Source organism: Acanthochromis polyacanthus, chromosome 14 (genome assembly GCF_021347895.1).
Source record: "Acanthochromis polyacanthus isolate Apoly-LR-REF ecotype Palm Island chromosome 14, KAUST_Apoly_ChrSc, whole genome shotgun sequence".
Taxonomy (NCBI): domain Eukaryota; kingdom Metazoa; phylum Chordata; class Actinopteri; family Pomacentridae; genus Acanthochromis; species Acanthochromis polyacanthus.
This window is the reverse complement of record NC_067126.1, coordinates 32441118-32454071: the sequence shown is the minus strand read 5'-3', so window position 1 is coordinate 32454071 and position 12954 is coordinate 32441118. Positions and strand designations below refer to the sequence as shown.

The 12954-nt window shown below is 37.8% G+C and overlaps 2 protein-coding genes across 16 annotated transcripts in view; both read left to right on the top strand.

Moving 5' to 3' along the window:
• The window catches only part of LOC110963112 (dedicator of cytokinesis protein 9-like), an 82898-nt gene extending 79429 nt beyond the window's left edge, over positions 1-3469 (top strand). For 14 of the 15 annotated variants that reach the window (XM_051959067.1, XM_051959070.1, XM_051959065.1 and 11 more), the window contains 4 exons: positions 70-260; positions 351-451; positions 535-673; positions 2329-3469. In XM_051959067.1, coding sequence (XP_051815027.1) covers positions 70-260; positions 351-451; positions 535-673; positions 2329-2454 — 557 coding nt within the window. In that variant the 3' untranslated portion in view covers positions 2455-3469. The other variant, XM_051959060.1, reaches the window with a different exon arrangement.
• A 598-nt stretch (positions 3470-4067) lies between these two features.
• Positions 4068-12785, top strand: slc15a1a (solute carrier family 15 member 1a). The gene is made up of 22 exons (XM_022211324.2): positions 4068-4106; positions 4614-4701; positions 5089-5230; positions 5632-5751; positions 5870-5969; positions 7339-7429; positions 7550-7633; positions 7736-7818; positions 7932-8018; positions 8114-8203; positions 8287-8331; positions 8422-8454; positions 8542-8630; positions 9543-9624; positions 9757-9876; positions 10040-10183; positions 10280-10326; positions 10570-10677; positions 10788-10893; positions 11634-11771; positions 11957-12064; positions 12188-12785. Exons 1-22 carry the CDS (start codon positions 4092-4094, stop codon positions 12419-12421), a joined length of 2154 nt encoding a protein of 717 aa, XP_022067016.2. The 5' UTR covers positions 4068-4091; the 3' UTR covers positions 12422-12785.
• Positions 12786-12954: the final 169 nt, after the last annotated feature.

Sequence of the window (12954 nt, the reverse complement as noted above, 5' to 3'; positions counted from 1 at the left end):
AGCATGCGCGAGAGGAAAACGATTCATGCACTAATAACCAAAGTGTTCACCCCTTGTTTCTTTCCGTAGCCACACATTGTTTCCCCTACGTAAAGAAACGTATCGCAGTGATGTATCAGCACCACACTGATCTGAGCCCCATTGAGGTGGCCATCGATGAAATGAGCAAGAAGGTGGCAGAGATCAAACAGCTGTGCTCCTCCAGTGAGGTGGACATGATCCGTCTGCAGCTCAAACTGCAGGGCAGCATCAGCGTCCAGGTGCCTGCTTCACATTTTCTACAGACACATGTAAAAGCACCTGAAATAAGTAACAACTTTATAACATGGCAATACTATTCCCCCCCTCAGGTAAATGCAGGACCTCTTGCATATGCCAGAGCTTTTCTGGATGATGCAAGCGCCAAAAAATACCCTGACAACAAGGTCAAACAGCTGAAAGAGGTCTTCAGGTGAGATGTCAGTGTGTGTGCAAAGCTTGATCCGTTTGGTGTAATCTCCCTTGAATACCCCTTAACACTATGTTTGCGATCAGGCATTTTGTGGAGGCCTGTGGTCATGGCTTGGGCATCAATGAGCGACTGATCAAAGAGGACCAACAGGAGTACCACGACGAGATGAAAGCCAACTACAGAGACCTTGCTAGAGAACTGTCCATCATTATGCACGAGCAAGTGAGTACATTAATGCTGCGGCTGCTTTTACGTAACCGATGTATCAATGTAATTACTTTGAGCATTGCTAATCTTCCATCTGTAATCTTCCTCTAAAACAGGTCATGGCAACTGAAGTGCCATTCATTATATGTATAATAAAATATTGATGCACTGGTTGATAATGCCATTCTGTTTTTCTTTTGTGCTGACATGAGCAGATTTGATGGTAATGCAAGAAGCAACAGTATGCAGTAAAAATGGAGTTGTTATTTGTTGGTCCAGCCAGACAGACGCATCTTATGACTCAAGGAATTTACACTGTTAAACTAGTAGAAATCCTGATGTTAACGGTAGTTTTTCATCTGTGTTGGTCTTGAGATTGGCACACAAGGCGCATTTCAGACTAACATTATGTAGAATGTCATATTTTGTAATCAACAATAATCGAAGCATCATTAAGAGTTGGTTCTATGAAAAAAAAATGCTGAAGCTATGGTCCACCTCTTGACCTTAAAAACACTGGAATGGCTGGGAAAGTTATATAATCAATTCTCAGATAGGCTTATCTTTACAACCCTGAAATAGACAAAAATCAGCTGCACATAAAATATCTTCACTGATGTCCACTGAACACCAGAATAGCTCACTGCAAATGACAGTTATTTTTATTATAGATAAACCTGCTAATTGCATTCATGACCACCAAAGTCAAAAATAGTCCAAAAAACTCCTTTACAATGTCTTGTTTTGTTTAACCAATGCTGCATAACCAAGGATATTTACTTTGCAAAACTGTAAGAAAAAGGAATGTGGCAAATGAGAAGTTGGAGTCATTTTTGTGTGTATTAATCAATTATCAAATCAAATCAAATGTTATCTCAGCTCTGCACCAGCCATTTCAGAGATCAAACCTTCTATGATCAGTGTTACAACGCCTGGCTCGACCAACAATCACTTACTGACTTATTTCTTTTGGCTTTTCTGCATGTGTATACACCATGTATGCATGCATGTATGCATATGTACAACCATATGTGGTTGTATGTGCATGAACGGCATGTGTATGTACATGCGTCAGAATCTGTGTGCTTTAAAAACCTCATTTACATTAGTTTCTGTGTATGCTTACAAATTTGTATGATGTCAGTTTTGGATGGTGTTATGTGGATTGGTTGTTTTTACTTCCTTATTTTCTGGTTTCTGTATAGGTTAGTCTTCCTGAATGGGTGCTAAGATGGCACCTGAAAGAAATGCATTTTGGGAAATACACTTTCTCACTGAGAATTTTCTCTAAAGTCTGTACAGTGAATAAGAAGCTGCAGCCAGAAGCCAGTGATCTTTGTGTCACACGAATGCTGGCAACAAGAAGATAACAGCTGGCCTGGCTGTGTCCAAAGGTAGCTAATAGTCTTGCACGTAATCCACATTAATTAGTGATTGATAGAGGTGCTGCTAGGCAGGTTTTGCTACCTTTGGACAGAGCTAGCTCTTCCTCCCACCTGCTCCAAGTCTGGCTTCTGGCTGTATCTTGAAATTCATCATGAGAGTTTTTCATCAGATAAACAGTGTGCTTCCAAAAATGGGCTCGACTTGCAAAATATACCAGGAATTCAAAATGCATTGGTGACCGTTAACACTGTCTTTTCCTCCTCCACACACTCTCTTCCCTCCAGATCAGTCCAGTGGAAGATGGCATGAAGAGCGTTCTTCCAGATTCGCTTCACATCTTTAATGCCATTAGCGGCACACCGACCAGCGCCACCATCCAGGGCATCCCCAGCTCTTCCTCGGTGGTATGATACTGGTCTGCCTTGACCTCCAAGCCCCCTTTACTCGCCAACCAGGCCATGCCAGTGATGCCATATTGTTGCTTCAGTCGGCTTTACGGGGAAACTGATGGGAGCACATACAACTCTCTGCTTCTTTTTGCTGTCTGGCCCCCCTCAGTCTACCGTGGTCGAGGCACTGGACCTATTTAATATATACACGGAGCATGGTGGCTGCGCTGGGGGTGGCCAGTTTCATTTTATGTCACAGAACTGAAGTGAGGCAGCAGAGGTGACGGGACACAGACTTTGCTCCTGCTTTATGGACAGGCGTACTTGTCTTCACTTGTTTCTACCTGAAAAGACTGAGCAGTGTTTTCCACAGAGACATTCCTGTTGGGATTTTTTGATATGCATGTCACTTAATCAAACCCCCACCCTCTCAACAGCCCATTTTTGTTTATTTTAATAGTATTTCACATTGTGTTTTTTTTAAATGTACAGTATTCCTCTTTTATAAGCCACTGTATTGATGTATTGATGAACAGTATATGCTGCATACATTGACACTCATCTCCCTGTACATGAAGTTATATTTCTACAAAAATGCAGTTTTGCAAAAACGGCCTCCGATGTTGGCATTTAACCTTAAATCACTTCAATGTCTTAGGATGGGAGAGTTTTTAAATATTTAAAGCCATTGCATATGAAAAAAAAAAGTGTATTCCAAGTTGTTTGTTAATGTATATAGAAAAAAGGAGTGTGTGCAATATTTGCAAAGCATCTTGCTGTGTGGGGCTCATACACTGTAAAGATTATGTTCACCTTCTTGCCAAAGCGATGAGGTGTGGAAAAAGACACTATGCCTACTGTGGAAGTAATATGAAGCTTTTACCATTTTGTGTTTATTGAAATGTTCCAGAAAATTGTCTTATATTTGGGCAGCAATGTTTTTTTTAATCTTTATTTAACACAAAAGTCACTGTTCTGCTGTAAACAGATGTTCCCTATGCTTATCTTTTAAATAAAATACACTCATTTCTCTGCACTTGAACTCTTGGCTCCTTATTTGCTTTGCTCATTTAATCCTGTGTTATTTTTCATATTTGGTCAAATTCTAGCGTTCTTTGCGAACTTTTTATGAACTGAACATACATGACTTCCTATCTTCTGTATCTCGTGTTGCCACCCATCATAAAAGCAACGCAGTCAGCAATGTGAAAGACTGATCAAAGGACTAATAAAAAAGCAGTAACATGTGAGCCATTCCCACTCCCACTAGTTAACAAGGAAGGACATATTATCAGCTGCTCTCTGCAGGAACCTCAAAGGAATATCCAACTGCAGAAAGAAGGCAGCAGCCTCGTTAATTAGACATCATGACAGGTGAGATAACAAAGAATTGTTTTCTGTTTGTGCATTTTCTTTTCAATGTATAGAAAGCAAATATTCTAGTCCAAATTGTGCGACTGCTGAGGGAGACGTCAAGACAACCAAAAAAAGAACAAAACTAGATCAACATGTTTAATGGTTCTGTATTTCATTCTGAAACACTGGAAGATATATTTTTTAAATACAACATAGAAGCAATTCTGTTTGTGTAACTTTTTATGGACTCTTCTATTTAAATTATCTTGCACGCAGATAAAAAGGATCCCGAACAGAAGAAGATGAACAAAGGAACGGTAAAGTAGCGCTTTTTTTCTAACTCGTCAATGAGAATTATTTATAATTTATAGAAATGAAGCAACCGGGATCTCAATATGCCACTATATTCACTGTATTACTGCTTCATTGAACATTAAGTGTATTTTTAGGTACTTGTATTTAATTCATTTTTATGCTACTGTATACCTCAATTTCACGACATTGCAGAAGGAAACTTTTTCTTTACTACATTTAATTCACAGCTGGTTAATTTTAGATTCATTTCTATTGTATAGTATGTCAATTTTCTAAAAAAAAAAAATCAAATGCATTGATTGAAATAAATTAACCAAAAGTATGCTGTGTTATGTTGGCTCTAATCCAACCTACATATTAAAAAATAAAATGCTTACATGTCAGTTAATACTATCACGGGTCATGCTGCAAAAGTACTTTTTCTTTCATTTTTTTGTCATTAATAAAAAAACATTAAATACCTCCTCCACTGTGTGAAGATTGTATGTTTCTGTTTTCTCCTCTAACAGAGCAAAGAGGTGTTTGGCTACCCGATTAGCATCTTTTTCATCATTGTCAATGAGTTCTGCGAGAGGTTCTCCTACTATGGAATGCGAGGTGAGGACATCTTCTAGAACCTTTGTGACTGTATCCACCGAGAGAAATCCATTTAGCATAAATCAGACATCTACCCACACCACTTTCTCGAACCTTTAACCCCAAACTGGGGTTTTAGCCTGGTCCTTTGTGTGCCTAAACCTTAATAATTATATGTGGTAAACAATAAATTTTGTCGTTGAATTTGGACAGCAAGGTTATTTATGCTTATTATGATCAGACAGTCTGTGCTAGCATATTTAAGGAAAAAATCAGAAACGGCGCTTAACACCATTAACTGTTAATCTGAACTTGCCACATATGCGAATACGTGAGAGGCACAAATACAGCAAGCACAGTGCATTTGATGCAGAATAAAAAGAGGTAACTTTTCCTACTTGTCCACAGCCGTGCTGGTGCTGTACTTTACGAACTTCTTCCACTGGGATGATGACTTGGCCACCTCCGTCTACCACGCTTTTGTGGCTCTCTGCTACCTGACACCCATCCTCGGGGCCACTGTGGCCGACTCCTGGTTGGGAAAGTACAAGTGAGTGGCTGCCTCAGGTTCCAAAGTCTTGAAATAGACTGTTATTTTGATTTAGATGTCTATTTCTCCATGTCAGAAAGTAGGTACACATAGTGCGATTTTGGGGTACTTACTGGAGTAAGCATTATCTTCTACATGTCAGAGGAAAATATTACACATTACTGTATTAATTAGATAGACAGCAGTTGGTCACTTTAAAATTACAACATAAGTATATAAAAAATTCCACTTACACGGTGCATCAATATTAATTAGTAATCTAATTTGGTATAAGTATATGCTTATATTGAAATATACGTTCCAGTTGTAGGATTTTCAATGCAAAGTGTTTATTTGGATAAACATGGACAAATGATATATGTGCTTTTTCACTGCTATGTTCTTCAATCTTCCTCCTGCAGGACTATCATCTACCTGTCCATTGTCTATGCCATCGGCCAGGTTGCGATGGCAGTCAGTGCGATCCATGACATCACTGACACGGATGGAGATGGGACACCAAACAACATGACCTTTCATATGTGGGTTTCTATTCTGCTCCAGACATTAATAATGCAATCACAGTCCAGGATGCAGCAGTTTCCATCGCATGTTTATAAGGTGCACCTTTCTCATGCACTTGTTCTTCCTCACATTCAGAGCAATGTCCATGGTGGGTCTGGTCCTCATCGCTCTGGGCACCGGCGGCATCAAACCTTGTGTTTCTGCCTTTGGGGGAGACCAATTTGGTGATCACCAGGTTAGAATATTGCCTCTCTGCAGCTCTTATCTTGCACTAAATTCTACCCCCTAATGTTTAACCTTTGGCATCGATTAAGGCATTGAACATGTCATTGCAGCATCCATAGTTCTAGGCTTTTATTGCACGTAATCTGTCCCCTTTCCCTTAATTTTCTGTTGGCTTTCTTTTGTGCTTGATCAGATTCAGTGAAGCTACACTTAGATACAACTTAGATGTAATTAAAGGCTGATTTCAGTGTTTTGAATTTTGACCTGGTGGTGTAATAGATTACAATTTTAAGCATCGGGTAGTACTATCGCATACAGCCATGGCCATAAGTTTGGACACGAGTACCATGACGCTTGTGAATCTTAGAAAATACCACAAAATTGTCACTTACAATACAGTACACAACTCCTGAGAACTATATTAAGTTTCATATTTTTAAAAAAAACATCAAAAGAGTTTGGTGTCATTTTGTTATTCTTACCAAATTCGGTTGTGAAAGTACTGCATTTTTTTGTTATTTTCTTCTAATATTATGTTTTGGGAACAAAGTTGTTCCTATTGTTGGAATTTATTGATAATATTATATCCCTTGTTGATTTGTTGACTAATTAAACTGGTGCTGTCAAAAAATATTAGTTATGTTCTGTCATAGACATCAAAACAGACATAGTAAGTCATGCTGTGTCCAAACTTATGGCCATGGCTGTATGTGCAACCAAGTTATTATAAAGTTTTTCGTGGCTGTAGTGGGAGTTATGTGTTGTAAAGCTGCGGTTGAATAAATCATTCTAATCTCCTGAGTGTCGATTAGAATGAACTGAGTTTATCAGATTTCCAAAGTTCCCTTCTCTGTTTGAGGATAGAGGCTTGAGGCTACATTTTCAGCTATTAGCATAATACAACCAAATGTTCACTGATTGAACTGTTTTCTCTCAAACCTTCCGAGACAGAAGACAAATGGTTTGAAAGAGGAGTGGAAAGAAGCACTCTGTGTTGAACTGGACCAGCTTCTGTAGATAGAGAGGAGAGGTTCTGTAGCACCAATTGTCAGGCACTTATAATGCAGTCTTGAGATCAGTGTCTACAAAATTTTACCAACATAAACATCTTGAGTCCTCCTGACTGTTGAAAAATCATTCACACCTTGAGGCATGTGATCTTGGGCTGTTAATGGGACATCAGTCATGTCCAGTCGCCTCGTACTGAAGCTGAATGAAAGGATGCAATAGACCAACACTACTACCCCTAGAGTCATGTCACTTCTTCTTTGGTGAATATATTCATGCAGATATTGATCACTGTACATTTGGTTTCACATCACATTCAGCACTGCACAATATGCATGATAAAAGCTCATCAACTTGTCCTTTCTGAGCAGGACAAGCAAAGGAGAACTTTCTTCTCTGTATTCTACCTGTGCATCAACGGTGGGAGTCTCCTGTCAACCATTATCACTCCCATCCTCAGAGGTAGATATGAGCATAAAGTTTATGATGCACAGTGTCATAAGCATGCAAAGATAATGATTAACAGTGCTTGAGTCTAACTGAAACTGTAGCTGAATGGAAGATATTTGTCTCCATCTGCAGCTCAGGAGTGTGGCATCAAGAGCAAGGAAAGCTGTTATTCTCTGGCCTTCGGTGTCCCTGCAGCACTAATGGTGGTTTCACTCTGTACGTATAAACAATCTGGAGCCTATTTGTACACAATAAACAAAAATGTAAAGGTTTGGCACATAGACTGTGTATTAAAAATTGCCTGTTGTTCCTTCGCAGTGGTGTTTATTGTTGGGAGTGGTTTGTACTACAAAGATGAACCACAGGGAAACATCATGGTGGATGTGTGTAAATGTATTGGGGTAAGTCATTTGTATCAGCCCTTTTGCACTAATACGTACCAACCATAAACTGCATGATACCAACAGCGACGCTACATATTTCTAAAAACATATTTTGCTCTTCTCTGGATCAGTTTGCCATTAAAAACCGCTACAGGCACAGAAGCAAACAATACCCAAAGAGGCAGCACTGGATGGACTGGGCTGACGAAAAATATGATGTAAGTTTTCTTTGATTTGATTCTCTAAAGTCTCAGAACAAGATGTAACTTGGTAATAGTAACACTTGCTCATGCTCTGTCTGCCTCTGCTGTAGAAACTCCTCATCGCCCAGATCAAAATGGTGCTGAGGGTCCTCTTTTTATACATCCCACTGCCGATGTTCTGGACCCTCTTTGACCAAAAGGTACAGTAAAGTTAGTCTGTGTTTTTAAAGGCAACATTGCCTGATGGAAGTGTAACTTAACTTTATTATAACTCTATTTAAAGGGATCGAGATGGACTCTGCAAGCCACCACAATGGATGGAAATTTTGTAAGTGTGGTGATAAAACCAACTTTAAACAACATCCTAAAAGCACTAAAGTAGTGTGTTCATGGTATAATATTTTCTTTATGTGTGCAGGGTGCTCTGATTGTCCAGCCTGATCAGATGCAGGTAAGTTAGAGGAACTTTCTCATGTTAGTTTGATGTACTGCACTTTATTTGAGAAGATACTCACTGTGCAATTTGTGTTTTTGACAGACTGTTAACCCCATCCTGATCCTGACTCTGGTGCCTATTATGGACTTCTGTATATACCCTCTGATCAAAAAATGTGGCCTGGACTTTACGTAAGTGAGACAGCCATGAGACATATACAGTATCTGTCAGTGATTTATGCAGCTAATGGATAACATCATTAGGTCATTGAAAGACATTTACTTTAATAGTTGCTGATTCATGACTTTCAAGGCTTAACAATAGAGATTAATTCTGTTTAACGACAAATATGTTTAAAGGAATAGTCTGGCATTTTGGAAAATTCATATTTAAAAAAGAAGCAACAGCCAGCAGCAAGTTAAAGAATGGGAAACAGCTAGCCTGGCTTTGTCTTAGGGTAACCAAAACACAGTGCATGTTGTTTTATTTTTTTAATCAAGTGACTGAGCGCCATTAAGTTCTCCAGTGTCAACAATTGCTTATATAATGTATATTAGTTTTTGTCCCATAGCCTGGTTGTTCAGTCAACATCATGTACATAAAATCAGCTTTTCTCTGTTATTAGAAAGTTTTACAAATACAAAACCATCATAGTTTAGAAGTTCATTATGCACAGAATAATAAATGACCTTATTTTATTTTCACATATCCTGTAAAAAGTTTTCCAACCCTCTCTTTTGTAAGGACAGTCGAATAGGAAAATGCTTTTTGGGCCGCGGCCACAAGGCTGATCCTGACTCTTATGTTAATAACTGCGGAGCTAAGCTAACTGGCTGCTGGATGTAGCTTCAGATTTGGCCTGGAAAGATGTATAAATCAACTTCCTGTAAGACATCTCAGCTTTAAAAGTTTCAGTTTTTATCACAATTTTTTTAAAAAACTGCAAAGGAGAAGCTAAAGCTTTGAGATCTCAGCAGAGGACCAGCATACTTCCACATAGTCTACATCAGCCTCATAATATTCATGTTCGTATTGAAAATTCTGATATTACAGTGATCAAAAATGCTACAAATCAATAACAGAGCTTGATATCCTTTTAACAGACCTTTGAAGAGAATGACAGTGGGGATGTTTATGGCTTCTATAGCTTTTGTCTGTGCTGCTGTGGTCCAGCTTGAAATTGATGTAAGTATAAAACAATGTGTTTATCACCTTACAACTATTCATAGATGCATGTATTTCGAACTTATAATGGTCTTTAAGAAAATAGCACTCAACAATGGCTCATTTCTCCTTTGACTTTTTTTTTTTTCTTAGAAAACATTGCCCAACTTTCCATCCACCACCCAGGGTCAACTGAAATTACTGAACATGGGCAATAATCCAGTTACAGTCAGGTTGCCTGGCAATGAGCCACAGGACCTTCCTGCAAATACAGTATGTCATCTTATTATCAACACCCACTTTATCTTTTTGGCAAATTAGGACTACAATGTTTGAAATGAAGTGAAAACCAGTTATATGCTCCAAAACACTACTATTTTTGTACATGTTATTACTCCAATGTGTTCTCTTCTTAACCCCACTGTTTGTTTTGCAGGCCAGTCTCGATTACTTCACGTTTGAATCAGAACAAATCAATGTTTCAATAAGCAGCCCTGAAGTGACAAGAAATATTTCCTTGTCCATGGGAGAGCGGCAAACACTTCTTATTCCCTCAGACCTCACTGACGAATGGCTGCAGGTGAGTTAGAAGCATAAAATAACTGAAGTTAAAACTTGCAAGAGGACTTTTAATGGTTAAATCAAACAATAAACATCCATTATCTTATTTTCTCAGACTGAGGATTTGACTTCCAAGCCAAAACAGGGACAAAATGCAGTCCGGTAAGATGAATTACAAATGTTTTCACTGCATCATACACTAATTACTTAATAGAACTTTAATCATTGACTATTTTATTAAGAGATTAATTGTGATAATTTGTTGTCAAATAATAACACAGAAAATCTTATAACTGCACCCCTAATCTTAAAAAAGATTGAATTGTTGTTCATATATGTTGAATTTACCTACTGTATTTAAACTTTCTGACTGTAATGGCTTTGCTTGATATGTAACTATTTCAGATTTGTAAATGGAATGAACACAGTGGTGAACGTATCTACTCCATCTGTCTACTTTGGACTAATAGAACCACTTTATTATACCAACTACTCCCTGATCAAAAATGGAGAGTAAGAATTTGTTTACCATTTTTAATAATTCATTGTTTTTATACTAAATTAATTGCTTTCTGTAGTGAATAATATCATTTCCTAAAGATATTTTCTTCTCTAATGATCAGGCACACATTCACTCTGTGGAATGACGCACAAAAATGTGACTTCACCATGACGTTTAGATTCGGAAGCGCATATACCTTCTTCATCAACAGCAATTTGTTCTCAGATGTAAGTTATACACATGGTTTCTTGTGTTTTGTGAATTTTGGTCATATGTCTAAAATTGCATGCCATCTAATTCGTGACATTCTTTGTGTAGCTGTTGACAATCCTATAAAATATATCATAACACTTTATACTTTTGAAGATTTCCGTTTCAAGTAGGCATGAATGGATTTGGGGCAGGATGATACTGTATGAGAGTTCTATTTGTCAATTATATATATTTATACACTACCGTTCGAAAATTTGGGGTCACTCAGGCAATTTCATGTTTTGCATGAAAACCAACACTTACATCCATGTGCTAACATAACTGCACAAGTGTTTTCCAATCATCAATGAGCCTTTCAACACCATTAGCTAACACAATGTGGCATTAGAACACAGGAGTGATGGTTGCTGGAAATGTTCATCAGTACACCTATGAAGATATTCCATTTAAAATCCAACGTTTCCAGCTAGAATAGTCATTTTCCACATTAGCAATGTCTAGACTGGATTTCTGATTAATTTAATGTTATCTTCATTCAAAAAAAGCTAAAAAAAAAAAAAAAAAAAATAGGGACATTTATTATAAGTGATCCCAAACTTTGGTAGTGTACATGTAGTTCTTAGGTTTTTTTTAAATGTCATTTTTCTGTTCTGGTAAAAACTGTGAAAGTTATCTTTCATTCTTTTTAGTCTGACTGGTTGGGACATATTTTCCCAAACTGAACAATTTGTTGTTGTTGTTTTTTTTATTTCAGTGTCTGAAGTCTATCACTCCAATACAAGACATGCAACCAAACTCAGTTAGCCTGGCCCTCCAGATCCCACAGTACTTCTTCATAACTGCAGGTGAAGTGATGTTTTCCGTCACTGGTCTGGCGTTCTCTTATGCACAGGTAAGTTTGAGACTCCACACCTTATGTCGGTACCATCAAAGTAGAAGGTTCAGAAAACAAAAGATGTAACTTCTTAAAACAGTTCTTTAATGGAAGAAATTGAGACTTGGAACATGTCAGTGTACCTTCTAATTTTCTCTCTTGATGGCTTTGTTCATTTTGTGTGCTTCTGTTGTGTATTCAAGGCACCCAGTAACATGAAAGCGGTGCTGCAGGCAGGTTGGTTGTTAACCAATGCTGTTGGCAACATTATTGTTCTGATTGTGGCTGAGGTGGCAAAGCTTCCAGAGCAGGTAAATAAAAAACAAGGGAAAAAAAACCCAAGTAATGTAGGAACTATGATCGTTAAAAAAAAAAAAAACATGTTAAGATATTAATACCGTGCTTGTCTCTATCTCTCCCCCTGTCTTTCAAAGTGGACCGAGTTCGTCCTCTTCGCCTGTCTCTTGATTGCAGTGTGCTTTATCTTCTCCTTTATGGCGTATTTCTACACCTACATTGACCCTGCGGAAATTGAGGCCCAGTTCAAGAAGAAGGATGATGATGATGACGAGGATGACAAAAGCAAGAGAAAGAGGGCAGAGGTGGAGATGGTCAAGAGACGCTCAGTAAACAGTCACGATGAAGAGGCTAAACAAACCAGAATATGAGCAATCAAAAAGAAGCAGATTAGATACCCATACTGCACTTTTATGCAGTTTGACATCCACACATAAGGGAAAATGAAATGTACATGAGCGAGAGCGAGAGAGAGAGAGATATTGTTATTACTGTTGTTTTTGCTGATTGTTGTAAATAATTGTTAATATTGTTATTTGCTTTGGCAATGTTGTTGACATACAATCGTGCCAATAAAGCTTATTGAAATTGAAAAAAAAATTCAGAGAGAGAGAGAGAGTGCGTGTGCGATGAATGTTTTATATTTTAATGGCAAAATGACTATCAAAAGCAAGTCCTTTCACTTTATATTTCCATATAACACATCATTTTAATGTTAACTTATGTAGTATTGTAGCAACAGATGAACACAATTATTTTCTGAGATTCATATGTCATTGAATGTAATTGTCCTTTTATATTTATGTCTAAGTTATGTTTGAATACGAAATAAAAATTAATTCTTTCTTTGGTTTCTCATTCCTAGTTCTTGTCAGGAAATATCATGCCAAAGATAACTGAGTAA

What these genes read in the sequence shown, in the direction of transcription:
- slc15a1a (XM_022211324.2), top strand. An exon ending in CTCCTACTATGGAATGCGAG is followed by an intron (nt 4,702 to 5,088) that starts GTGAGGACATCT and finishes ACTTGTCCACAG; the next exon opens with CCGTGCTGGTGCTGTACTTT. An exon ending in GGGCTGACGAAAAATATGAT is followed by an intron (nt 8,019 to 8,113) that starts GTAAGTTTTCTT and finishes CCTCTGCTGTAG; the next exon opens with AAACTCCTCATCGCCCAGAT.